Below are 26,769 nucleotides of genomic sequence, written 5' to 3'. Positions count from 1 at the left end.
TGAATGCTGGACATGGAGTCCAATGTGCTATGATTTAGCTACGAGAGCATAAATGGACTAAATGGCAAAATACATGAAAAATCTGACAAATCAAATCAACAAATGCTTATTGAGTATTTCATATATTTCAGGTACTAACGGGGACTCAGAAGTGTAAGAAATGGACCCTCTACTCAAGGAACTTACAGTCTAATTCACAAGGGTTATATTTAGAATCGGAGGGGATTTTAGTCACCTCATCCAATGACTTCATTTTACAGATGAAACTCAGACCCAGGGAGGAAAAGTAACTTGGACAAAATCAAAGGTCTTCCTATTCCCAATCTAGCAGTATTTACAAAATATTTTAATGGCAAAAAAGATAAACAATTTGAGTTAATAATAGCATATTAATTAAATATTAATATATTAATATGATATTAACTAATTCAAGGCAATGTTAGAGTACGAATTTTAAAATTATTTAATATTTAAAGTTTAAGAGAATATAAGTATATTAATTTGTAATCAGAATTATATTAAATATTTAAATTATTATTAGTGTGTTGATTTATTAATATAATATCAAATAATTTGAGTTAATACTGGTATGTATAAAATTGAGATAATTCAAGTCAATGTTAGTGTATTAATCTAAATTTTATTTAATATTTAAATTTGAGAACACAAGTTTATTAATTTATAATTGGAATAATATTTGTTATTGTTAGTGTAATGATTTATTAATATAATATCAAATAATTTGAGTTAATACTGGTGTATATGAAATTGAGATAATTCAAGGCAATGTTAGAGTATGAATTTTAAAATTATTTAATATTTAAAGTTTAAGAGAATATAAGTATATTAATTTGTAATCAGAATTATATTAAATATTTAAATTATTATTAGTGTGTTGATTTATTAATATAATATCAAATAATTTGAGTTAATACTGGTATGTATAAAATTGAGATAATTCAAGTCAATGTTAGTGTATTAATCTAAATTTTATTTAATATTTAAAGTTTGAGAACACAAGTTTATTAATTTATAATTGGAATAATATTTGTTATTGTTAGTATAATGATTTATTAATATAATATCAAATAATTTTAGTTAATACTGGTGTATATAAAGTTGAGATAATTCAAGCCAATGTGAGTGTATTAATTTAAAAATTATTTAATATTTAAAGTTTAAGAGAAGCATATTAATTTATAATTGGAATAATATTAAATATTTAAGTTATTTTTAGTGTGTTGATTTTTATAATATCAAATCATTTGAGCTAATACTGGTATGTATAAAATTGAGATAAAAACAGGAGAAATAATTTTCCATAATGATGAAAAAAAGAGTAAAATTTTAACTTACCCTGGTAAGCAGTCCCCACAAATGGCATCACTGGTGACAGAACAGTTGGCCTTCTGAAATCGATTCACTAAAGCACAATCCAGACAGGATTTGCATTTCTGAAAGCCCCAGTCCTCCTTGAATCTGTGCGGCCTGCATGTCATGCACTGTGCATCCTCCCCATAACCAAAGCCACATTCCTGCAGGGATTAACAAGCAATAGAAAGCCATTCAGACATTGCAAGCGTGAATAAGTAGGGACTGCTGGGATAAAATGAAGACCTAGTGTAATAATTACTGAGGATAGGCCTTCCTAGATACAAAAGCACTTCTTTCAGCAAGTTCAAATGTGTCTTCCACTGCTAATAATCTCTCTTACTTCTATAAGTATACTTAGTCATCCACTTTATTCAAGAAACCACCGGGTATTTGAATAATAAAGGGCCGCAAGGACTCCCACTGGTACATTATTACTAGCTTATGGTAGAATTATTGAGCTTTCTTGTTTTCTAATTAAACCAGTCATGTGAATGTTCAGATTCTAAAGTGAATGGACTATTCAGCAATTCACTGGTAAGACATAAAAACAAGTACTTTGATATTGGGATTCATATCTTATGTGAAGGAAAATAATGGCGTGTAAAATTTCACATGAAATTGGCATGGTTATAAAAACAAACAAATATACAGTTAACTAATGTTTGAAAAAGTGTTATTTAAAATTTGATTACCTAATTACATTTTGCAACTTAAGTTCAAATTTCATTTAATAAGGTATGGACATTCTTTTTAAAATCACTCAAACTCTACAATTTAGGATGAAAATGTATTGTAACTTCTGGTTTGGATAAAAAGAAAAGTGTTTTATTTGTGTCACAAATTATAATCTTAAGAGATCCAAGGGCTGTAAGCTGGAACCACGTTGAGAATGTGTCCATAAAAGTGCAGCCAATATAAGCGGAGGTGATCATTTAACCTCTCAAAGCCTTAGATTCTTTATCTGAAAAATAAAGGGGGTACAGCACAATGATCCCTTGGATTCTGAAAATTCTTCCTCTGCCACACAGCTCTCTTTTCTTTAACTTTACACAATTTGATATTTCTTATATATTCTAAATCAAGCTGAATTATCTAAAACAACTGAATTTTAAAGCATCCATTAAGTGCTTACTACTTGCCAAGCAGTGTGCTAAACCAGGAATATTAATACTAAGACAGTTCCTGTTCTCAAGAAGCTGACATTTTTATGGGGAGATCACACATAGAAAAGAGTGGTGGTCAGGGAAAGATAATTCTGTTTGGAAAGCTGTATCAGGGATTCTCAAATTGTTTCATCTCAGTATTCCTTTATCTTTGGTACCCCAAAGAACTTTTGTGGGTTATACCTATCAACATTTATCATATTAGAAATTAAAACTTATATTGGTTCATTTCATTTAAATAATAATAAATCCATTACAGGTTAACATAGGACACATTTTTATTTTAAAAAATAAATATTTTCAAAAATAAAAAAATATATAGTGAGAAGAGTGCCATTTTTGAAATTTATTTTTGCAATCCTTTTATTCCAAGTATGGGGGGGCGGGGCAGAAAGCTGGGTGACTCAGTGGATTGAGAGCCAGGCCTAGAAAGAGGAGACCCTAGGTTCAATTCTGACCTCGGATACTTCCTAGCTATGTGACCCTGAGCAAGTCACCTAACTCCCATTAACTATCCCTTACTACTCTTCTTTCTTGGAACTGATACACAGTATTGAGTCTAAGAAAGAAGGTAAAGGTTTAAAAAAAAAAGTACATAAAAAAATCTAGCCTCACACAAATACATAGTTGGAAAAGGAAAGTTTTAATAGGCAAATAATGTATTGGTATTGTTAAGAAATAGTTTTGACCTTGCAGTCCCTGAAAAGGTCTTGGGGACTCCCTGATGTTCCCAGACAACAATTAGAGAACTGCTGAGTTACAAAGGTGAGAGAGGAATAGACTGGCCCAGGATCTTCCATCTCGAGGCTTAGCTCCTTGGTAAATACTTCTTGGCAATGACAGAGCTGAGTTCATCATGGTACCCAAAGGAGAAAGCACTGGTGAAGGTTGGGGAAAGGAGTGAAATGAGTGGGATTTGGAACCAGGTATTGAAGTAATGGATGCCTGAGGCAATTACCAGTCAGAACATGGAGCCCTGGGGGGAGAAATTCAGGGGGTAACAGGGTTCAGAGTGCCTGTCACGACTGGGAGAAAGTCAGTCACCCTTGTTTGCCCCAAACGACTCTTAAAATTATAAATTGCAGGGCAGATATCAATCTGCAGTGGTCAAGGGAGTTTCCTCACTAGGCCCTCCCTTAATAAAATCATAGTTCCAATAAAACAAACAAAAAACCTCTCTCCCCCCCAAACCCTCACCACCAAAAAAAAAAAGGAGGCAGCCAAAATGGAGCACATTTTTTTCTTGATGAGACAACAAGCAAAACTGAATTCCTTCTTTTCCTTAGACTTCTCATATCTTACAGATCCCTTCAAATGTCTATTTGCCACCATACTAAATGGCTTTACACTCCTATTTTTTTTAGTTCTCATGTTGGCTTTTTAAAGTTTCTCTCTATTTACCTTTATTGTCAGCCTGCTAGAGATCAAGATCTTGCTGCTTCCCTATACTTAAATTTTCTTTTTTTTAGAAATGACAGGGTCAGTTCCAAAGCAGAAGAGTAGTAAGGGCTAGGTAACTGGGGTTAAGTGACTTGTCCAGGTCTACACAAGTTACGAAGTGTCTGAGTCTAGATTTGAACCCAGGACCTTCAGTCTCCAGATCTGGCTCTATCCACTAAGCCACCTAGCTACTCTTACTTCCCTATACTCTTCACTGACAGTCTTTCATTCCCTTTTCATTTGAAGCTTCTAAACTGCTATGTATGCATCAGGAAATTATATACCCATGCCTGCAGTCTGTGTTTGAACACCCTGGATGAGATTCTCCCCCCTCCCCCCAGCTTAATTCAACAAACCCATTAAACTATGTGCCCAGCACTGTCCTAGGTGCTGGGAATATTGGGACAAAAATAAAACAGTTTCTGACCTCAAGGAGCTTATATTCAATCAGAGAAGACAATATATACATATGTATATATATATATTACATGTATAAATAATGAACATACATAGTTGTTTATAAGGAGGCACTTGAAATGAGGAGAGATCAGGAAAGGTTTCATTTGAAGAAACTAGAGCTTGAGTAGAAATTGGAAAGAAACCAGAGACTCTAAGAGTCAGAGATGCTTTCCAGGCACAGAGGACAGTCATCACCAAGGCACAAAGACCAGAGCTTGTGTCATGTGTGATAAACAAGCAAGAATATGTTTTGTGGAACTTTTAGTGGAAGGTAGAGTTAATATTTATAGTATGAAGCCTTTGAATGAGGGTCTAAAGGACTCTTCTAAAAATAAAAAAAAAATCCAGGACTTTTGGTACTGAGACTTTATGATCTCTATTTTAGTTTCTCAGAAGCCTTCTTGATCACTTTGGATTGTTAGTTGAATTCTGCCTTATTCAGGTAAATGATGATGTGACTTTTGGATAAATGAGGTATTTTTAATTATCTATGCCATTTTTAGCTGGCCAACTAAATACTAGAAAAGTGATTTTTTGGTAACTGGCTAGTTTTAAACTGGCCAAGTTTTAAAAAATTAAACAAGTAAGCTGAATGACCCTGGGCAAGTCACTTAACCCCAATTGCCTAGCCCTTACCACTCTTCTACTTTAGAACAATATTTGGTAACGATCTGAGGCAGAAGGTAAGAGTTTAAAAAATAAACAATTTATAGATTTCCAGGTCAGGAATTTCTGACATCGAGTACTGACTATATGGATATTGTAAAGCATTGATGTCATATCTTAAGATTTAAGGCAAAGCTTAAGTTGCCCTTTTGTTTCCTGTTAGTGGATTTATTTTTCAGAGGTTAGGACTAAGGTTGTTTGTACCCACTAATTTTTAGGGAGTATTTTAAAAAATTTCAAAAGATGACACTTGAAGTCCACTGTAATTTAAAGAACCACCACTACCACCACCACCACCACTACTACCACTTTAAAAAACATAATCCAGCTGGCAGATCATAAAATTCTGGGAACTCTATGCAGTGCCTGTTCAACCCAATCCCATAAATCTTAAAAAGACTAGAATTTCAGAGAAGTTGTTTCCAATTATCCAAAGAAGTAAATTATAGTGTGTAGAATATGATTGTTTGGGGCACAACAAAGAAAACTTATCAAAGCATTTAATACTCATAGACTTGATCTGTCACATTTCTGATGCATCATAAACATCAGAGTCACTGTAATTACTTTAGATGCTCTAATAAAGTAAACAGCATATAAATATTAAATTGCTTACAGTATAAAAATTTAAAACACTCCAATGTCTTCTTTGATATAGTCTCATTAAATTAAGTAAAACTATTAGTTAAAGGTGCTTTAAAATTCTTCACAGTAGAATCAAGGAATACCTAGGAGATGTGAATCACAAGAACAGAAAGGAAATGTGTAGGAAAATGGGGTTTAATAATAGAATGCCATTTGTTCTCCGTTAGCCAAAAGGGGCTCATTCTAAATATCACATCCTTAACTTTTCTGTATAAAATTAGCAGATAAGTGAGTGTGATTCTTGGAGATGGTTTCTTTTAAAATGCCATGATCTCCCTAAATGACCTCTCCCTTTTGGATTTTGGGTCACCAGTTTAATGTTAGACTTCCAAAGGTAGTCAAGCTTTTAAGCAGTGAGTCCAAACTGAAAATTACTTGGTATGAGCCTCTTGATTATTTGACACCAAATCTTCTCTTTGTCTTTTACTAAATTGACTAATTATTGAATTGAACTAGAAAAACAGTAGACTTTCATAGCAGCACATCAACTGTTCTGAAAATTCTTAGTTTATGGACTGCTTCTGGGAAGCTGGGCTCATGGAATGAGCTCAATATTTCTTGAGGCTTTTACCAGCTACTGTTGGCTTTTTCTGTAAAATAATTTCATACTGGCAGAAATGGAAGGCAGAACATGATGTGGGGATGGTTTTGGAGACGTAGGCTCTTAGTCATCTTATTCAATTAGGTTTTCCATATATATAATTCATCCTTCACATCCTCTTCTTAGTTTCCTTCCAGCCCCAGCCCAAATCTTACCTTTTACAGGAAATCTTTCACATCCTTCTTTTCTGAGATCTATTGTGTGCCTATGCGTTTCTATGTATCTATCTATCTATCTATCTATCTATCTGAGACAGTTATTTACAAGTTGTTTACCCTATTAGAATGTGAGCTCATTGAAGACAAGATCAGTGCTGTTATTTATTTTTGTATCCATATCACTTCTAACTGATCCTGGCATGCAGTATACACTTATTAAATGCTTGTTCACTAACTTCCTGTGTCAAAGAACAGCTTCCCTCTGATCTTGACCCAAACTTAAGAGTTGGTAGCATCCAACTGCTTCATTATATTCAAGCTTTAGCTATGGTTGAATCCATCCTGTAAGTCCCAGTTGGAAAGCTTCCCTCCATAAAATTGCTCACCATAAACCTGCCACAATCACCCCTCTGTCTTTTCTCCCTCCAAAATATAGCATCAGATGCAAATTTTATCATATAGTAACAATGATCTCAAGCTGGAAGGGAACTTGGAGGCCAACTATTCCAACATTCTTTTTCTCACCAATGGGGAAAAGGAGATTCAGAGAGGATAAGTAATTTGCTCAGGGTCACACAGGTAACAAAAGTCAGCAGTTGCACTCATGTCCTTTGACTTCAAACCAAGGTCAGTTTTCCTTGTATTGCAAAAAGAAATGTATCTTTCACTCTCACTGGAGACAAGTCTGTCTACTACTTGGAAGATCCACACAAAATAGAAATAGTTCATGGGCCAATAATTTCAGAACCAGAGAATGGTCTTTATTTATTTATTTATTTGTTTATTTATTTATAAATGGTATTTATTTGCGCATGTTCTGAGGAAAAGTTTTGTTCACAAAATTTGAAAGTCAAGTGATTATTTTAGTATTTATTCCTAAGAAGTTATTTGCAGATAGATTTTAGAGTATCAAAATGAAAATCACAAATTAGATTAATGTGAGTGGTATTTAGAATTTGGCCCTCTTCCTTTTAATAAAACAGCCCCAGTTGTTTTTTTCCATCTTTGGAGATTCCGTAAGATTCTGGAGTTGCTTTGTTGTTGTTGTTGTTTATAGAGAAATTAAAAAGCTGGAAATTGTTAGTATTTGCCAACATCATTCAGCTCTTAAGTATAATTAAGCCTAAATAAAATGAGCAACACTTTAATTAAATGGTGGGAATAAGTAGCTTTTATGCCTACAAATTACTCTAACATTTTTTCTTGCATCTTTTCACATTAAACTAAAGCTACCCCCAAGTGAAGAAGGAAACTTTAAAAGCACAGAGACAAACATCCACCTATGTGGGAGAAGGAATGTTGTTGTTTATAAGAGTTAATTTTTCATATTAACAAAAGTCATCCCAATAATTGGTTAGAAAAGCTTACTTTGAAAACAGTGCCAAAGACTCAAAGCCTAACTGTTTCCAGTGGTTCATGCAAAAACTAGTTTTCTGATTTACAGCTGGAAGATGCTCATGCTAAAAGCACACTGTTGGCAGTAAGACTTAAAATGCAATACTTGCTGAAGAGGCACAGTCATGGCTGGGCAAATTCTAGACAGTGAAAATTAAAAGTCTAATGTGGTTACTTTAAGAAAACAATATCATGCTCTCCCACAAATCCCAAAGTTTTGTTTATTTTCTTGAATTGAAAGGAAGCCCAATGGCTTCTTCAAATCTCTCCAACTCATTTATGGAGAAAGTTGTTCAAAATATACATACATACATGTATTTGTTTACATACATGTGTTTCTTTTCATAATCTTAATATTTACATAAATGGAATCATCATATCTACTTTTACCAAATGAAGAAAATCTTAATTATTGGTTCTATAAATTACAAAGGCTAAATAGGTGTGAGAAACAATGATCTATTATAAGATAGAACTTTACTGGGCTTAAAATCTTCAATGTATTTTTCTAGTAACAATGGAAAATTAACTTGGTTTACATTAAAATGGTATTGCTTGATTGTCACTTTTAAAGAGCACTATCAGTTTGTTTAGAAACTGGACAGATTGCAGTGAATTGATTTCTTAGAAAAAGAAAGGTTTCTTCCAGAGGCAGCACAGAAGAGTCAGTCAGTCAAAATGCATCTATTTTTAAGCCCCTACTATGTTCCAGATCTTGTACTAAATTCAGGAGATACTAAAAAAAGGTAAAGAAGGTAGAACCTGGAGTGAGAAAGTCTCAGGTTTTAATGCCAGCTCTGACACTAATTAGCTGGATAGTCCTAGACAAGCCTCTTTACTTATCTAAGACTCAGTTTTGTCTTTTGTAAAATGAAGACAATGCCTGAACTGCCTATCTAAAAGTTGTTATTATGAAGAAAGTATTTTGTATACCTTCAGGTGTTATTTAAGTGAATTACATATACATAGTCTTTAAATGAGAAGTTATTTAATTAGGCAATTATTATGATTCAGGAGTCTTTTTCTTATAGAAACTGATTCTGAATTGTCCTTCAGCCAGTTTCCAGGGAAAAAGCAAGATGCCTGATCAGATCCAGAAACAGTCTGTGACCCTTAAAGATCTACTGAAATCACACCATCAAAAGGTAGATTATGAAGAAGTGAAGGCATGCAGTTGTTGCAAAACTTTGGATTTCTTCCAGTTAGTCATCATCAAACAGTAGTCTAGGGATAGAGCAAGTGTCTTTAACCTGAGATCTGTAAGCTTGTCTTTTTTTTTTCCATAACTGTCTATCAACATAATTGGGTTTTCTTTGTAATCCCAATAATTCCTATTTTAGACATTTAAAAAGATTATTCTGAAAAACAACTGCTTGATCACATGGGTCAATGGGGATATGATTGGGGATGTAGACTCTAAGTGATCACCCTAGTGCAAATATTAATAATATGGAAATAGGTTTTGACCAAGGACACATGTAAAATCCAATGGAATTGCTCATTGGCTATGGGAGGGGTTGGGAGGGAGAGAACATGACTCTTGTAACGAAGGAAAAATATTCCAAATTGACTAAATAAAATTAAAAAAGAGTATTCTGAGAAAGGATCCAAAAACTTCACCAGATAGCCAATCTGGTTCAAGACAAAAAAGAGATTAGAAATCCTAGGTAGGGGCATTTTAAGAGATGGGCAGAGGGAATATAGTAAGAGGTAGTAAAGAAAATGAAAGAAGACTCAGGAAGTGTTCCTTGAGGAAGGGGGGAAATAGTAGAAAATGCTCAGCAAAATGTTAAAGGAAGAAGCCACTGAAAGACTTAACCCTTGTCTACAAAAACAAAACAAAAGAAAACAAAAAAAAACAAAAAACCACCATTTGCTGAATGGTGAAGATGTTTTATTTCAGTCATTTTAAATACATACTGTGGCTTTTATGATCCCATTTGAGGTTATCTTGGCAAAGATACTTGAGTGGCTTTCCATTTCCTTCTCTGGCATATCTGACAGATGAGGAAACTGAGGCAAAGAAGATTAAGTGACTTGTCCAAGGTCATACAGCTAGTAAGTATCTGAGACAAGATTTGAACTTAGGAAGATGAGTCTTCCTGACTTTAGACCTGGTACTCTATACACTGTGCCACCTTGCTGCCCCCAAAACCAAGACCTCCAACCAAATTTGGAAGAACTTCAAGGTTTACTAAATGATAAGAGACACCCTTTGAACTTATACACCTATGTAAGCTGGAATATACATATCTCAAAGTACTTTTTTCACAATTAAAAGATTTATTAAAACTGGCAAAGATTAATGATTTAAATAAGCAAAAAAAATAATGTAATTTTGGAATCAAGAACTGCTGCTGAGGCTTCTTACTAACTAGTAATTGAAAGGAAATGAGAAGAGGTATGGGAAAAACCACTGACCATGAAGGGTAGTGGGATGCCAAAGCTCCCACTTCCTCCAGAAAATGATGGTATACCAGTAGCTTAAAAAAAAACAAAACTTGCTACTGAGAACTTTTAAAGGCAGAGATTCAAGAGTAAGAATTTAATCCTAGACACCTTGAAAGAAAAGACTTGAAAAACTTCCAAAGAAAATAATAATTAGGAGTAATAAAACCACAGATGGAAATTTTAAGTGTACCTAGCTCTCACCTGCAGCATGTTTATGATCTATCTTTTAAGCCATAGGCATAAACTTTGAATTACAAAAAATAATCAAGAGTATAAGTAATTGTAACCAGAAAAGTTGATGTTACTATAGATAGAGAAACATAGTTTAGGACAAGAAAATGAGGCAAAGAGAATAGCTTATTCTGTAAACTTTCCATGTTGTCTGAAATGTGCTGTCTTTTTCATGTCAAAGTAGCTTTAGTTGTGGGACTTCAGTAATTGGATCCAGTACTTCCACTTTCCCATAAATTACTTAAAGATGCTGCTGTTTACTGTACTTTTTAGATTCAAAACACTTAACCTAACCATAATCTTAAGCTTCAATCGAAAAGTTAAAAGAGCTCTCTCTATTTGTATTCATAAAAAGGAAACAAGTAGACCTCTCTTCTAACTACATATTTAGTGTAAAACTCTCCTTTAAAATGTTATCCAGTCATTTTTAATAATAAATTTAAGAGTCACAAAGCAAAGATATGCAGATGTTATAAAACTGCTAAGCAAATAGGGCTTATTTTTTAGTAATTAGGCTTATCTTTTTATACATAAAGCCTAAAAGTAATAATTAACCAAATTAAATAGAACCTATCTTTTAAATGTTTCCACCTACAGAAAAATACCTATGCTTTACTTTTCTTTCATAGGAAAGTCATATGCAATGGTTAAAGACCTTATGTGAGGAACAGAGAAGAAAGAAATTCACTAATTATAGTAAAGAGTTCTCTTACTTAAAATGATTAAGAATAATCTTATACCTTCGTTATAGTCAACCACTAAATAAAAATGTATTTTGCATTTTGACAAGTGTCAGGAAGCAAGGGTCACACACCATTTTAATTTATTGAGTGCAGAAACCAAAACAGAAAGTTAAATAATTAACCTTTTAGAAAGCAATGTGTGTGTGGAGGGAAGCTAGGTAGCTCAGTGGATGGAGAGCCAGACCCAGAGCTAGTCAGTTCCTAGCTGTGTGACCTTGGGAAAGCCACTTCACCCCCACTGCCTAACCCTTACTGCTCTTCTACCTTGTACTGATTCTGAGACAGAAGGTAAGGGTTTAAAAAAAAAGCAAGCACAAAATAAAAAATGACTTATGGATTCATAAATTACTTAAGTTTTGGTCTTTAACCTTAACACATACATTTTATTGCTTAATAGTGATGATGAAGCCCATGTAGTCTAACATTGATGATATAACCCATAGACTCTTGAGATACTTTTCTATGAAGTATTAAGGAATATATATGATAATGTGGAATATTATCATTGTACATTCCGATAGTGTATTCATTTTACATTCCAATGAAACCAAAGTCCCTTCCCTTTAATATTCTGTTGTGACAAAACATGGAAAAATGAAACTTTCCTCATCCAATTTTTCCTGTTGCTTCCAAACATAAAAAAAAAGTTAGTAAATATCCCACATCTCTTTCTTTTTTTTCTATAGGTTGATATGGCTGAAAAACTCATCACCTAGTGGCCAGCCTATGGTTAAAATTCTCTCTGTACCTAGTTATTTTGGTCCATGGAAAACAGAGACAATCTGTTGCCTGGATCACACTCAAAGTTTCTCCAGCCAGCATGGCAGAATCAAGTAGAGTTTGTGTTATGCAAGCACAACCTTCAAGAACCCAAGAACACTTCTTTGTCATGGCATAATGAGGTGGTGAAATAGAACTTTTGTCTAGAAATATGGCATTACAAAACCCACAGGATTTGTAATGATTTCCCTTTTTCCAATTTCTACCTTAAATAGAATATTACACAACACATCTATGTTGCTGTTTAAATGGATTTAATTTTAAATACAGGGAAACATTTAGCATGCATATGGATGAGATTTAATAAAACACAAAAGTGTTAAATTTTCACAAAATAGATTATTTTGCTTAATATAACAACTTTGAGCTAATAAAAAATAACTGGGATTTCTAAATTTCATTGTGTTTCTTAAAAAGTCATCTTATCCCAAAGTCTTCTAGAAATGTTTAGAAGCAAAAGCTAATTGAATTTAATTCAAATTGTCAAGATGGGTTTTGAATTTTTTAGGTTTTATTTCTGTTAGCTGTCTCTGATATCTTAAGATATAAAATTCTTATCAGATATATTCAGCACAAAGATATTTGTCAGTCAACCACTTCCCTTGTCCCTGTGAATTAATTGTATTTGTGCAAAACCTTTCCAATTATCCATTCCATTGCAATGAAAAATATCTATTTCATTTTTTGCTGCAGCCTATATTCCCCATTTAGTTAAGATTTTCTCTTTCATGAATCAGTGCATGTGTTATATGCATATACTATGTGTCAGTCACTATGCTAAATACTAAAAGTACAAAGAAAAGCAAAACACAGTCTCTGCCCTTGAAGAGCTCAGAATCTAAGGTGAGAGACAACATGAAAACCACTTTGTTCAAACAATTATTTTATGTAAAATAGGAAATAATACAATAATATATCATTGATATTTCTTCTAAGTTTTAAAAGGTATAATCTATAAAATCTAGACCATGTATCCACTTTGAATTTATTGTGGAATATAGTATAACATTTCTGTCTAAACCTAAAATATGCCATGCTAGTTTTCAATTTTCCCAGAAGTTATCAACTAGGGATTTCTGGCTTGGGCAATTTACATTTTAAGTTTTATCCAATGCTAAATTATTGAATTCAACTATTTCTGATTCTTCTTGTCTAGCCTATTCCACTGATTTGTATTTTTATTTTTTAACCATTACCAAATGGGTCTAATGATTAAGTTTGAGGTTTGGAGTTCTGGAATTGCTATTTCCCCTTCAAGTCTACCTTTTTTGTTCATTTTCTGCATTGATATTTTAGGTCCTTTGTTCCTCCAAATGTATTCTGTTATTTTATCCACTTCTAAAAGGTACCTCAATGGTGAGTTTGACTGCCATAGTTCTAAACTGTAAATAAACTTGTAGATTGCCATTATTATTCTGTTGGCACAGCCCAGAATATGCTCATAACTGTCCAAGTAGTTCTTTAGTTTTTTGAGAAGCATTTTGTAATTGAATCTACACAGTTATTGGATGTGCTTTGGTAGAATGACTCCCAAATATTTTGTGCTTTTTGTGGTTATTTTGGACATTTTTTGTATTTTAACAAAATATTTCTGTATTTTTTACCCAGAATTTATGAAAATCTGATCCTCATCTTAATTATAGGGATTTCGAAGGAGGGAATGTTTTCCTGAGGAAGAGCTTAAGTAATTGGATTCTCAAGTCTTCTCTTCCTATCTAGTAAAACCAGGCAACTTCCTGATCAAATTTCCCCTTCAAACTATGTACATCTATACTTTTCATACAAATCACTTTATATACAATGGTAAAATGTATATTGGAACATGTATTTTTGACAATAGACATTGAAAATTATCTGTTGAAATGCTACTAGATTTCACACTGAGTTCAAAGAACAGATAATTCAAAACCAAATGTAAAACACAGGATGTTTAAATCACCCTACTTATTTAACACACCAATTCCAAAAAAGCTGCCTCCCATGAAACTACTACTTCGATGCATAATTCTTTGTTTCCTGTGGCTTGTAGATCATTGATCAAAAATATATGAATGACAAAACCAGTCTTTGAACAATGGCAAGCCTGTGGGGAGAGAGCACTTCCCTGAGGAGGAGCCAGATCTGGTCACTTTAAGCAAAGGGAAAACTCTTATTGTTTGTGCCTTTTTGAACAAGGAGACTTTGATGCTTTCTTCCCCTCAAGAAGATACATCAATGACTTGAAAGTTCCCCACTAACAGTGAGTCTCTCAAAGAGTCAACAAAGAGAGAAACTAGGCTCCACCTTTCTTAAAATGCATCCAAGAGAATAGAGAACCAAAATTCTTTGCTAATATATATTTCCCCTAAATACCAGTACATTTCAAAGCTGTCATCCTCATTTACAAAATGCTTTTGACTCAATTTTGATAAAGAATAATGACAACTAATATATTAATTTTAAATGCTACTATAAACACCTTGAGTGAGTTCATTTAACTTTTATTTTTAATAAAAAGGCATTGATCTCCATCTAGCTTGGATGAGAAATACTACTGAAGAAATTCAATCCAATTCCATAAATATAACAATCATTTACCATATGTAGTTTATTGTCAAGCCTGGTAGCTTACTGGAAATAGAATCTATATTACTTATTTCTTATCTCTACTAACATCAAAATCATTCACATTAGGAAAAAAGCAGATAATCACATCACTGAAGATATGTCATTTATCTTTATTTATCTTTATTTATTTTGAAAGTTGTGTTTTATAGAACATGAACAAAATAATGTTATTTAGAAACATGACTTTTCAGTCTCCTGCATCTTCTGTTTGATGGGAAGGGTCTAAATTGGGATTAAAATTCAACTGAAAAAATCTTCCTCTAAAATTCATATCTTGTATATGTCTCATGCACATAAACTAGAAAAAAATAATTGGTATTCTTACTAATGTGGTGTTTGGTTAAAGCAACACAATGAAGCAAGTTAAAATGACCAGATGAACACAGATTTCCAGAAGAAATAGCATTTTGGGGAAAGAAAGATTTCCAAGAATAAAAACATTTAAGTACCCACGCCATCATATATGTAACAGATGTACCTTAGACAGCTCCATTCCTGGGCCACATTGTTTGCAGGGGACACAGTTTCCAGAGCGATCCCTAAATTCTTGTTGTCTACAATCTCCCGTTTCAGACATTATTCTATGTGGCTAAAAGAAAAACACACACACACACATAATTCAAAATGAATTGTCCACAAAGATACATCACACTAAAGTACCTTGAGCTCTTTGGAACATAAAGTTTAAAAATAAATTCAAGGTATTGTTCTAATAAGGCTGTCTGATATAAGTAATGTCATGCCCAGAAAGGTTAATTGAGAAAGAAATAAAGCTCATTTTCACTTTCTGAAAAGAGGCCAATGTAGGATAGGCTCTCAGTAAGTCAATGAGTCTAATTCTTCAGGGCACTTGAAGGACCATTCTTTCCCCTTAATACAGAGGAAGGAAAAGTTTCTCTCCTTGGACCAAGCTTTATTCAGCTCCAGGGCAGAACTGCTGCTTCCCGCAGCAGTTGGGTGAAAAGTGATATATTACATCTTTAGGGGATATTGATGCAGCCTAAGGAGAAAGTCTGGAGCCTAGGAAATGTCTAGGAAAGGAATGGGCATGCAGAGAGAGCTATTCTTCTGCTCTGGGGTTTAAACATTCTTCTGCTCTGTAAACTTCCAAGTTCACAGCAGCCTATTCTCAGATCTGCAACTAAGAGGATACATTTGCAAATATAATGAATTTGGATGACCAGTTACACAGGGTTTTTCAATAACTCATTAGAAATTTCCAAGTGGCTTCGATGTGACTATTATTAGTTTTACCCGAACAGAGTCAGTCCTTTCCAAGTGTGCAAAGTGTTCATTTTACCTAGAATTCATGAAAGAATCCTATATACTTGCCCTTATATACTTGCCTTGACTACTGGCTTCGGGAAATTACATCTGAGAATTAATGGATAAAAAGTTGAAATTTGTGAAAGTGTTTTAAAAGTTTGCAAAGTGCTTTATACATATGATCTTTTAAAGGCTCACAACAACTCTTTGAGGTAGGTGTGATTAACATGCCCTTTCCAAAAGTGACAAAACTGAGATTAAGGAAAAGTTAAGTGACTTGCCCAGGATCCCACAACTCGTAAGAGTCAGCAACAGAATCAGAGACCGGGTCTTTCTGGTTCCAACTCCAGCACTGTCTGTACTCTTTCAGCCTTTTCTAGTTGGCAGAAAAATGGTTGTTTTTTAAAATATTTGAGTTCTTCAAAAGAAAGATTTTATGTAAATATGAAATTATATTATCATCATTATTGAATTCTCTAAATGATGTATTGAGATAAAGAATACATTTGGGGAAGATGAAGTCAAATGATGAAATTTTCAGTAAAGGCAAAGAAGTTTCTATGCCTTTTCCAAAAGAGGGCTCATCCAACTTTAGGTCTGTGTTATTAAAAAAAAAAATTATTTAACTCAACTGTGAAGGGCTCAGGGAAAACCAGGACAATAAGAGGACTTGGCTATGATACGAGTTACTTTTTATCAGTCATCTCCTCAAAGTCAATAGTTATTTTTATATTTCTTTCCTACCTGCCCCCTTGAAGAAGCCAGATGTTACTTAATAATATCAAGGGCATTTTTTTTTCAAAATATTTTCCCCTTTAACACAGAATCATGAAAATCTGAAGAGAGACTGGGCTGTCCAGATCTACTTGTTGGGCATAGCGCCTTACTACAGGACCATGTAGAGAGGCACTTAAGAAATGCTTTTAGACAAGAGACAGGGCAGCATAGCAGGGTCTAAAGTCCGGACCTGGGTTCATCTCTTGGTTCTATTACTTAAAACAGTTGTAATCTTGGCTGAGTCACTCTCCCAGCCTCAGTTTTCTCACCTGTAAAATAAGCTGGTTGGACAAGATCATCTTCAAGGTTCCTTTCAGCTGTCAGTCTGTGATCTCATGATGGATGAGCTATTATTTTGTCTAAGCCCACCGTGGATAAAGACTTCTAACTTTGATGAAAAAGCTATATTTCAAAGACATTCAGAGGGAAAAATTCCACACAGCCTCCCTTTTTAACTGTTTATGTTTAACAGCTTTAATCGTCAGCAAATTTTCCATATGTCTACCTGAATTTCTCATTGCAGCTTAACCCCCTTTCCTCACACTCTGTCCTCCATGGAGAACAGTTACTATCCTCTGTATAATAACCTTTCATATATTCAAAGATCATTATTAAGCTTTGCTTTATTATGTCTCCAGATGAAATAAATTTCAGTTCCTTTTAACTTCCCTCATAGGGCCTATTTTCCAACACTTTTAATCATCTTAATGGTTCTCCTTTGAACCCTTTCCAAGTATTCCACAACCCTTATAAGCTGTGCAGTTGGGAACTGGAAATAATACTCTAGTCAGGAAGGGTCTGACTCGTGCTGAGTATGGCACATTTCTATGAGCCACAAGATAATTTATCATTGTCATGGGGCTAGAAATGTTGTTGCTCCAATTATTCGATTTCCTCTGTATTTCAAAGAAAAGAATTTAAACAATGCCTTCCAAAGGCAAGCCTGGTCATTTCTGTTCATTTCTGATTCCTTCATTTGTACTACGGAAGTTTAAAAAAAAAGGAAAGACAAAGGAGTCTGAAACAATTATAGAAAATACTCCAGAACACAGTCCATTAATTACATTTCTTTCCTCATATTCAAATGAAAAAGTAGAATGAAATTGGGTTACTTACCAAATGTGCTAGTAAAAATATTATGGTGAATAATAATTCTTTTGGTGAGCTTCTAGATTCCATTTCTTTTGATGAACTATATTCCAAAGCTGAAACCAAAATAAAAGAAAATTAAGAAAAAATTGCATTAAAATTTTAAAAACATGATAAATACATTTACTTTGAATTTTCTATTTGAAATTTAACAATGTATTTACATGTTATTATTCCTTATTTTCAAGGGATCATTTATAAGTCAGCATGGACAAATGACCGAAGTTTATTTTTAAAAGATAAGGGTGAAAATTAAGGCTTTAGCTTGACAACAAATGTTATTGAAAACTTTGATAAGCATTAACTTCCTTCATTTTCCATTTTCTCTCTGAAATCACTATTGAGTTCAATATAGTGCACTCTGTAGACAGCCACATATCAAACAGGGACAATGAAAGCTACTCCTGACTTCAAAGGCAATTCATTCCACATGCAAGGATGAACTTAGGCTATGCCTCTAGGATGTCAGAACAATCAGTTAATGAAGTCAGTGGAGTCAAACAACCAGTCAATTCACCAGTGAAAAAAAGACAGTCCAACAACTTGTTTGACTTGTCCATTTGGACAAAACAGCCAATGAGGTAAATCTGTACAGTTGGCATTAGCAAAATCTGATGCTCACCAGAAGTACATAAACTAAGGGCAAATGAAAATTAGAGGAAAATTAGAATCATAGAATGTTTGGATTGAGAGCTGGAAGGTTCCTGAGAGATGATCAAGCCCAACTCCTTCATTTTTTACAGATGAGGAAATTAAGGGACACAAGAAGCTAAGTCATTAAGGCATTTTTTAAAATTAGGTAAACCAGTTGTTTCCATAGGCAACTTGGAAGTTGAGGCACTGATCTGAGTAATCCAGAACAAGAAAAGCCAACCAAATTAAAGAGAAAAATTGAAGCATTATTTTGTAAAGCCAGTCAAGTTGACTAGGTCACATCTACACAGTGGCAAACAAAGAAGAGATCTATTTAAGAAAAAAATAATTGTTTAAGGGTAGCTCCTAGACATCCATGTAGTTGCATTATTGAAAAATGAGTTGAGAAAGTCCAGGGTTTCTTTGAAACAGAAGTTTCTGGAAACAGATTCAGAAAAGATGATCTTATATGCTCTAAAAAAGAACAAAGTTCATAGCCTCCTTCCAACTATCTCAAGCAAAACATCCTCTCTCTAGTTCTCTCCCTCCCCAAACAAAGCAAGTTACACTAGCAATATAAAGAAGAACCAATCTTTTAGCTTTGCTTAGTTAGCCAGGGGTATATCAACAAGACAGCAGATAAGTCTTAGGCAGAATCAAACTGGCTGTTTTCATAAGTCAGAGTGGGAAAACCACTGGGGAATTATTTAGTTTAACTCTTATTTTTTTCATCAGAGGTGGAGATATAATAATTTAAGATAATCCAGAGCTTCACTTAAAAAGCCTTTAGTGAATGTGTACTGATGAGTAGGTTATTGTCTTTACACACAATACTGAAATCTATATAACTTACATTAATGCTATAATTGTTTAATCATGCAGTTCTTTTAAGATTAGGAACACACAGGCTATAAAAACAGAAGAAAAAAAGCAAATTACAATGCCTCAAGACTTCTTTTTAGGATTATTTACATTTCTTTAGGATAACAGGATTATGGATTTAGAGATGGAAAAGATTGGGCAATCTATCAAACTTTTCATTTTAAAGAGGGGGCACCTGAGATCCAAAGAGATTGAGTTATCCAAGGTCATACAAATAAGGTAGCAAAACCAGAATTTGAACCCAGGGCCTCTGACTCCAAACCCAGGGTTCCCTTTCATGAACTCACATTGCTAAAAAGTACCAACAATAGTTAGTGAAGTGATGGATTTATAATAATAAAAAATATTTGTCATTCTAAATTTGAAAAAAATTTTTAAGGATAAAAACTGTAAACATATATGTAAAGATCCTAACATCAAAGGGCAGTCTGTTAATGTCTACATAAAATGAGAGGAAGGGACTCATAAAATCAATCAAACAAGCACCCACTTAGCATAGAGCACTACTCTGGGTTCTGAGGAAAGCTTATAAATAGCATCTATGGGGGAAAAACAAAAAAACAAAATATTAACAATCTCGAACATTGATACCCAGTTCAAAAACCTAGCTCTGGTCTGCTAGTTTTTGAAAGTGAATAAGAATAACAACACACACACACAGAGTCCTCCCTCACAGAAATGATAGATTATATAATCCAAAAAAGATTATGCCTTATTTTAGATGAGATTTTTCTTTAACAGGACAGAATAATTTTTACACGCTGGTCTCATAGGAAATATCCTCTCTTATTTCATTAACACATGCCAAATTGGACCAAAATAGAGAGTTGAATGTCTAACATTTTAAGGGGGCAGGCATTTCTCCCAACAAAGAAAATTTTCCAGTAATAGCACTGGAAGAAAAAAAAAGCAAAGCAAAAATCCATCCTATTTTCTGATTCTTTTCCTAGCTCTATCATATGACCTTGGGTAAATCATTTTTGTTGTTGTTTGGTTCTTTTGGTGTGTCTGACTGTAACTCCATAAGAGGACATCTAGGCAAAGATATTGGAGTGGTTTGCCATTTCCTTTCAGCTTATTTATGCATGAGGAAATTAAAGCAAACAGGGTTAAGTGACTTGCCCCAGGTCACACAGCCACATAACAAAGTCACTTTCCTCTCTTCTCCTTTATTTTATTTTAAAACCCTTACTGTATGTCTTATGGGCTAGACTTGCTCAGGTTCATATAGTTGGGAAGCGTCTAAGGTTAAATTTGAACCCAAGACTTCTTATCTCCAAGTCTGGCTCTTTAACCCCTGAGCCAATCTAGTTGCCTTGCTTCCTCTTCTTTAAAAAGTAGGGAGACAGTCCTATTTATTTGATCCCTAATTCTTTATATTATAGTGGGGATCAACAGAGATAATACATGTGAAGATATTCAGAAAATTATAAAGAGCACTACAAATGTAAGGTATTATTATTATTAGCACTATTTGGCAGGCAACCAGATAATTTCTGCTCCCAGGGGACCAGGAATCAGAATAGAATCTCAAAAGTGAAGTGATCACCTAAGACTCTAAGAATGAATTTTGGTGAAAGGATATGGGATCTCAAGTCTGAGAACCTGGGATGAAGTGGGCTCTGCCATTTAACTATGGGAACTTGAATGATTTATTCTACTTCCTTATTCCTCAGTTTCTTCATATGAAAAATAAAAGAATTAGGCTGGATTTTCTGTCCTTTTTTGGATGGTATAGTTTTATTAAAGAAGCATTTTGACAAATGCATGTATGTAATGGGAATAATTTAATTTTTCATAAGATAGTCTAGTCAAGTGACATTTTACAAGTAATTCAGCTATGATGAGGTGTCACGAGTATGAACTTGAGTTTCCTGGAATAAAATGAAATGCAATATGAATTTCTTTGGCATTCATAACATGGGGAAAACTGGGCAAAAAAAGTCAAGCATTTAAGTAATAATATTAAAAGTTTAAAATGAAGCAAAAAATTACATTTCAATTACTGAAATGTTATTTGACTTCTAGACATCTCTTTCTCAAAGACTATTAAAATAACAATATTGTTCAATGTTCAACTGATGATTCATCAAATGGGAAGTTATAAGGAATGTCAGTAAGCTCAAGAATGATTATGATTATGTGCAATTGGGAAGTTGGTTAGAAGTACATCTGGGTAGGGGTATAAATTCATCCTATATAATGATCCCACCATTGGTCTAGAGTAGGTAAACCTTTTAGAGATGGAGTACCAGGCCCTGCCCCCATCCACCCCCTAGACTAAGTACCATACCAGCCACCCCCTTACCCTATACAGGGGAGGGAAGAAGTTCTCCTATTGGGCTGCTGGCAGAGGGGCAGGTGATGTGAAAAAATGTCATCAGGTGTGATGGAGAGGACAAAGGGAGCAGCTCTTCCCAAGTCCCTTTGCCTTTCTAGTAACGAACCCTGGGGTGGAGAGGGGGAAGGATGTCTCATGTGCCCAAAGAGAGCATTTTGCATGCCATCTTTGGCACCTGTGCCATAGGTTTGCCATCACTGGTCTAGATTTTTTTTTTTTTTACGTATAACCTTGGTGGGGCAACTAGGTGGAAAAGTGGATAGAACACTGGTATTGGAATCAGGAAGACCCATATTCCCTAATTCAAATCTGGCTCAGACACTATCTTTGTGACCTTGAGTAAATCATTTTACTCTGTTTTCCTCAGTACCCTCCTCTATCAAAGGAGCTAGAGAAGGAAATGGAAAATCATTCTAGTATTTTTGCCAAGAAAACCCCAAATGGGATCACAAAGAGTTGGGCAAGACTGGAACAACTCAACCACCTTATAACCTTTGTGAGGAACAAGCACTTTTGGTCTGAGGGAGAGAGTATATGTTAATAGAAATGATTCAGTTGTATTCAAGGTGCATGGATAGATGAGAATGGAACTGCCAATGAGTGGTGGGCGTCACACATTCTCTAATTTATTGAAATCCTGTTCATTTACCAGTCCTTTATGTTGGAGGAACAAAGGCAACAATGAGAACTGTTGGTCATTGGAAAAAACTTTTCTTTTCCTAAAGCAGATCCTTCTGACCATGCTTTATTGTTTCTGCTATGTACTTGTCAGTCTGCGATTGTACTAATCACTCATATCAAAAAGAACATAACTAGAAAATTTTAAGTTTACACAAGTCAGTATGTAATCATAACAACAGCAACTAGCATTCATATAGTACTTTAAGATTGCAAAATACTTTACATATATTATCACATTCAATCCTCACATTGTGCCTGGGAAGTAGTGGCCATTATTTTCCCTACTTACAAATGCGAAAGTTGGGACAGAGAGGAAAGTTTAAATGGTTTGCTAGGGTCAAAGAGTTGGTATAGGTCTAAGGCAGGATTTGAACTCATGTCTTCCTGCTTTATGCACTGTGCCATCTAGCAACCTATTTCTTAAGTTATCCAGGCTACCCATCTTGTATTACATATATTTCCTATTTTCATAGCTTCTAAATGGGCAAATCCCAAGGCATTTTTAAAAAGTATATTCCCAAGTCCCTTATCTAAATATATAAATACTTGTAATGCCATGTTAGCTGCCCATGATAGGGTAAAGGAACTTAATACATGTTTCTTGATGACTGATCCCCAACTCATGTGAAAGGAGCTCAAATATTCAAAAGAGAACAAGGGTCCTGAAGCTTAACGTTTACAATTTTTAAAAAATATTAATACACTTTACCTCATATTCCTCTGATTCCTTATTTCCAAGAACAGCTTCTATGTACAATTTTGCCAAGAATCCAAAACGTGGATCTTAAAAGAGTATTTCAAATAGTCTGGATAATTTTTCAGAACAAGTCACTTATTTTATTTTATTTTCCATCCCTTAAATAAAAACCACTTGATTTATTAGCCACCAGATGCAGCCCATGCTGGAGGTAACCGTTTTCATGTAATAATCATATATTAACTTTATATAATGAAGCCATATTCATCCTTTACATTTTTCCAATATGCAATAAGCTGAAACTTTTTAAAAAATCAACTTTAATGTAAACTGGCAAGCTCACAATTTATAAAAACCAGGGTTGAGGTAAAGCCAGTGCTATAAATGCAGGCTTTAGCATTTTAATACCTAGACTGTAATCATAAATGGATTAAAAACAAATGTCAGTCCTAAATGTCAAGTGATGCAAAATGGATCATAAATATAGGGTACTTCTATCTTCAGGAGGGATTACAACCACCAGCATCTCCTATGGGCTATACTCTTATATTTTAGCTTTCAATTTCACTCTATTCAGCTACAAAATGTCCTTGTGGCATTGTGTATCTGGCAAATCTGTTTGCAGCCCAGAAACTCTTATAGAGGTGTGCTGTATTACACATATTGATGTTGGCCTAGAGACGGAAATGATTTTCCTTTTTGCAATCATGAAATATTTTCTACAAGCTTTAAAATTTTCTGCTGCCAAATGCAATATCTTCAAACACCCAAAGTTCAAAATGTTAAAACCTAATATCAAGCTCCAAAAAATCATGCCATTTGGGGGGGGAGGGGTGGAATAAAAAGGGGCAGCATTTTCAAGTCTAGACCCTCCCCCCTATTACCTTACCCCCAAATGATTAGAGTTTCATGGGTTAATGAGCAGGGATCATTTATACACTACAGGACACACTGATGTTTTCAGAATTGTTGCTCAATGATGATAGTCACTAAAATATTATAAGAATTTCTAAACCTGCCTTGTAGATCTATGCATTATAAATTTAGAGTAAATAAAAATTTGAATGAGAAAGGAATTTCCCTTTTTCTGGAGGAAACTGTATTTCACCATCCTCCAAATATAGCTGTCTAAACTATTCTTTTAAAACATATCCTAAGGAGATTACAATAACTTCTTTCATAACCTACTGCAGTCTCTCATTTCTCCAGGCTAAATACTCACCATTCCTTTAAAACCTTGACAAGCTGATTGAGGAGCCCCTGTGTAACATTCACTCAGTCTGATGAGTGTTTATGCCTCTTAGTTTCAAATAAGTGCTGGTGCATTTTTATCTCAGGTAGAAAAATCTTTTTAAAAGACTGTTGACCCGTAGGCATGCCTTTTAAAAATCACATGACATAATATGATTCCATTCAATTATCCTAATTCTTATTGTCAGCATTTCTGAAAGATAACAGGCTTTGCATGAACTGTAATGGAAAAAAACACATTGTACAAATTGCCTGTTTTTTATTTTTCTGTTCAGCTTTGAAGTTTATTTTCAAATTTCTAAATACTTAATGTGAATGAATGGAACATGTCTCTTGAGTAAAAGTTTATTCAGCAAGCTGTAAACTCACACATAAGGTAGAATTATAACTGAGATAACTTATATTTATCTAGTGTGGGCAGAATGTGGCTATTATAATTTCTACAATCAATATAAACTACAAGTTATAATGATCTGAAGTAATCAGTCTATATGTATCTCTTTCTTTCTAAAGTGTAGTAGACATTAAGCCCTATACAAATGTAAGCCATAATCCTAATTCAATTCCCTTATATAAGGGACCTTATCAGGCTAAAAAAGGAAAAGATAAATTTTTATGTTCTAAAGTTCAGATTCAAGTGTAAGACTAATTTTAAATTTCTACACAACTGACTTTATGGTCCTTTAATTAAAGGAATACATTACTTCGATGGTTATTCAGAAATATACAAACAATAAATCAGTTACTACTTACTATAAAAAGGAAATATTATAAATTCAATTAAATCATGTGCCAAAAGAGTGAATTCATTAAAGGATTAGTAAATAGTTATAAGAAATAGACCACTATGCACATATAGTAATAATTTCACATTAACTTTCAAGGCTAAGAAAAAATACTTTGAAAAGACAAATTTCATATTAAAAGTGGAATTTGAGTCACTGAAAATAATTTTAAGGCTAAATAGGTGAATAGAATGCCAAGAAATGGTTTTATGATGGTCTCATATTCTGTATTAATGATGACTGATTAAAGTCATACCACACACATCTTTCTGGAATTAGTTCAACAATGAATTGTGACATTAAGCAACCAAATATTTTCATCTTGTCTCAATTATGGTCATTATTTTCCTCTCTAAATCTCCCTCTTATACATATCATCTTATTTTAAAAAATACTTCTTTGCACCAAGTTATTGATGAATAATTGAGGGAAGGATGACAGCTTTTGGCAGTAGCTATCAATTGCCAAATCTAAATACTATCTGAAAATTGGTCAGTAAGTGACATATGAAACTTCACCTACTTGAGAAACATACAGAAATAAAGTAGCAGCAAAAATACCCAAGGTATATAATGACCTGCATACCATAAAAGATGCTGAAGAAACACTTCACTAAAGCAATGTAATTCACTCCTAGTAAAACAGCATCTTCTCACAAAATAACTACATTGAAATAAATTCTTCAATTTATGTATATCGTGTTTAAGAACAATAGTTACTTTAAATACAATGGAATCTTAATCAAATAAGACTGTTTCAAGAAAAAGAACACAACATAGCCAATAAACACTTATTAAGTGCCTTCTAAGTGCTGGTCATTGTGCTAAGGATGTGTGAATTTTATATAATCTATTGCAATTAAGAAAAACCTGTAGCCTGTCTGGGTTTTTTGTTTACAAAACTTACTTTCTGTTTATGCAAAAAAAAAGTGATTTTATTAAAGATTTCTTACATGCTAAATAGAGGCAAAGTAAAAAGTTCCTTATAATTAACTCAGTCCACTCATTTCAACTCATCCAAACGTTTATTACCAAGGTCATAATTAACTCTATGTTATATTTGTCCACAGAACACCAACAGCAAAAGTAAAAGAACTTACAGGTTAGATCAAGTTTTCTTTTCCCTTTTAAAAAGGAAAGATAGGGCAACCACAAATCTGTTAAATTCTCTCTACATCCTTTTTTTTTTAATTAAAGTCCTTCATAAATGTCAGCCTTCAACAGAAAGGATAACATATGTTTATGTTAACATTTATGAGGCTTTTGAAAGCGCCTTCTACCTTCCTCCCCCGTTACAATTCTTTTCTGCGATTGCAGACTAAATTTGTTAATAGGAGGGGCTGCTTCCAGCTGCTAAAATCTGAGGGCAGCTCAGCAATCCTCACTCCTGAATACCCACAGGAACAAGCACCTAGGCAACTCTAGCGGGCGGTTATTTGGGGTTATTTCCGAGGTGACCACTAACACAATAGAAGCCACAAGTTTGGAGACAGACTAGGCGATATTCCCAACTTTTCTCTACCTCCCATCTAAATCCTGGAGCACACAACAAGGTCCCTGGGACAAGCCTATGCTTTTTAGAGACTCGAAATAAT

At 34.0% G+C, this 26,769-nt stretch overlaps 1 protein-coding gene across 4 annotated transcripts in view; it reads right to left on the bottom strand.

Annotated features, from left to right (window-relative positions):
- The window catches only part of TNFRSF19 (TNF receptor superfamily member 19), an 86,019-nt gene that overhangs the window by 47,425 nt on the left and 11,825 nt on the right, over nucleotides 1–26,769 (bottom strand). For all 4 annotated transcript variants that reach the window (XM_007495220.3, XM_007495218.3, XM_007495219.3 and 1 more), the window contains exons 2-4: nucleotides 17,873–17,961; nucleotides 15,192–15,302; nucleotides 1,357–1,535 (exon numbers count right to left, since the gene is read on the bottom strand). In XM_007495220.3, coding sequence (XP_007495282.1) covers nucleotides 1,357–1,535; nucleotides 15,192–15,302; nucleotides 17,873–17,935 — 353 coding nt within the window. In that variant the 5' untranslated portion in view covers nucleotides 17,936–17,961. The remainder of the gene's footprint in view (nucleotides 1–1,356; nucleotides 1,536–15,191; nucleotides 15,303–17,872; nucleotides 17,962–26,769) is intronic.

This window comes from Monodelphis domestica, chromosome 4 (genome assembly GCF_027887165.1).
Source record: "Monodelphis domestica isolate mMonDom1 chromosome 4, mMonDom1.pri, whole genome shotgun sequence".
Lineage (NCBI taxonomy): Eukaryota > Metazoa > Chordata > Mammalia > Didelphimorphia > Didelphidae > Monodelphis > Monodelphis domestica.
Note: the sequence above shows the minus strand (reverse complement) of the source record. Positions and strands in the feature narration are given on the sequence as shown.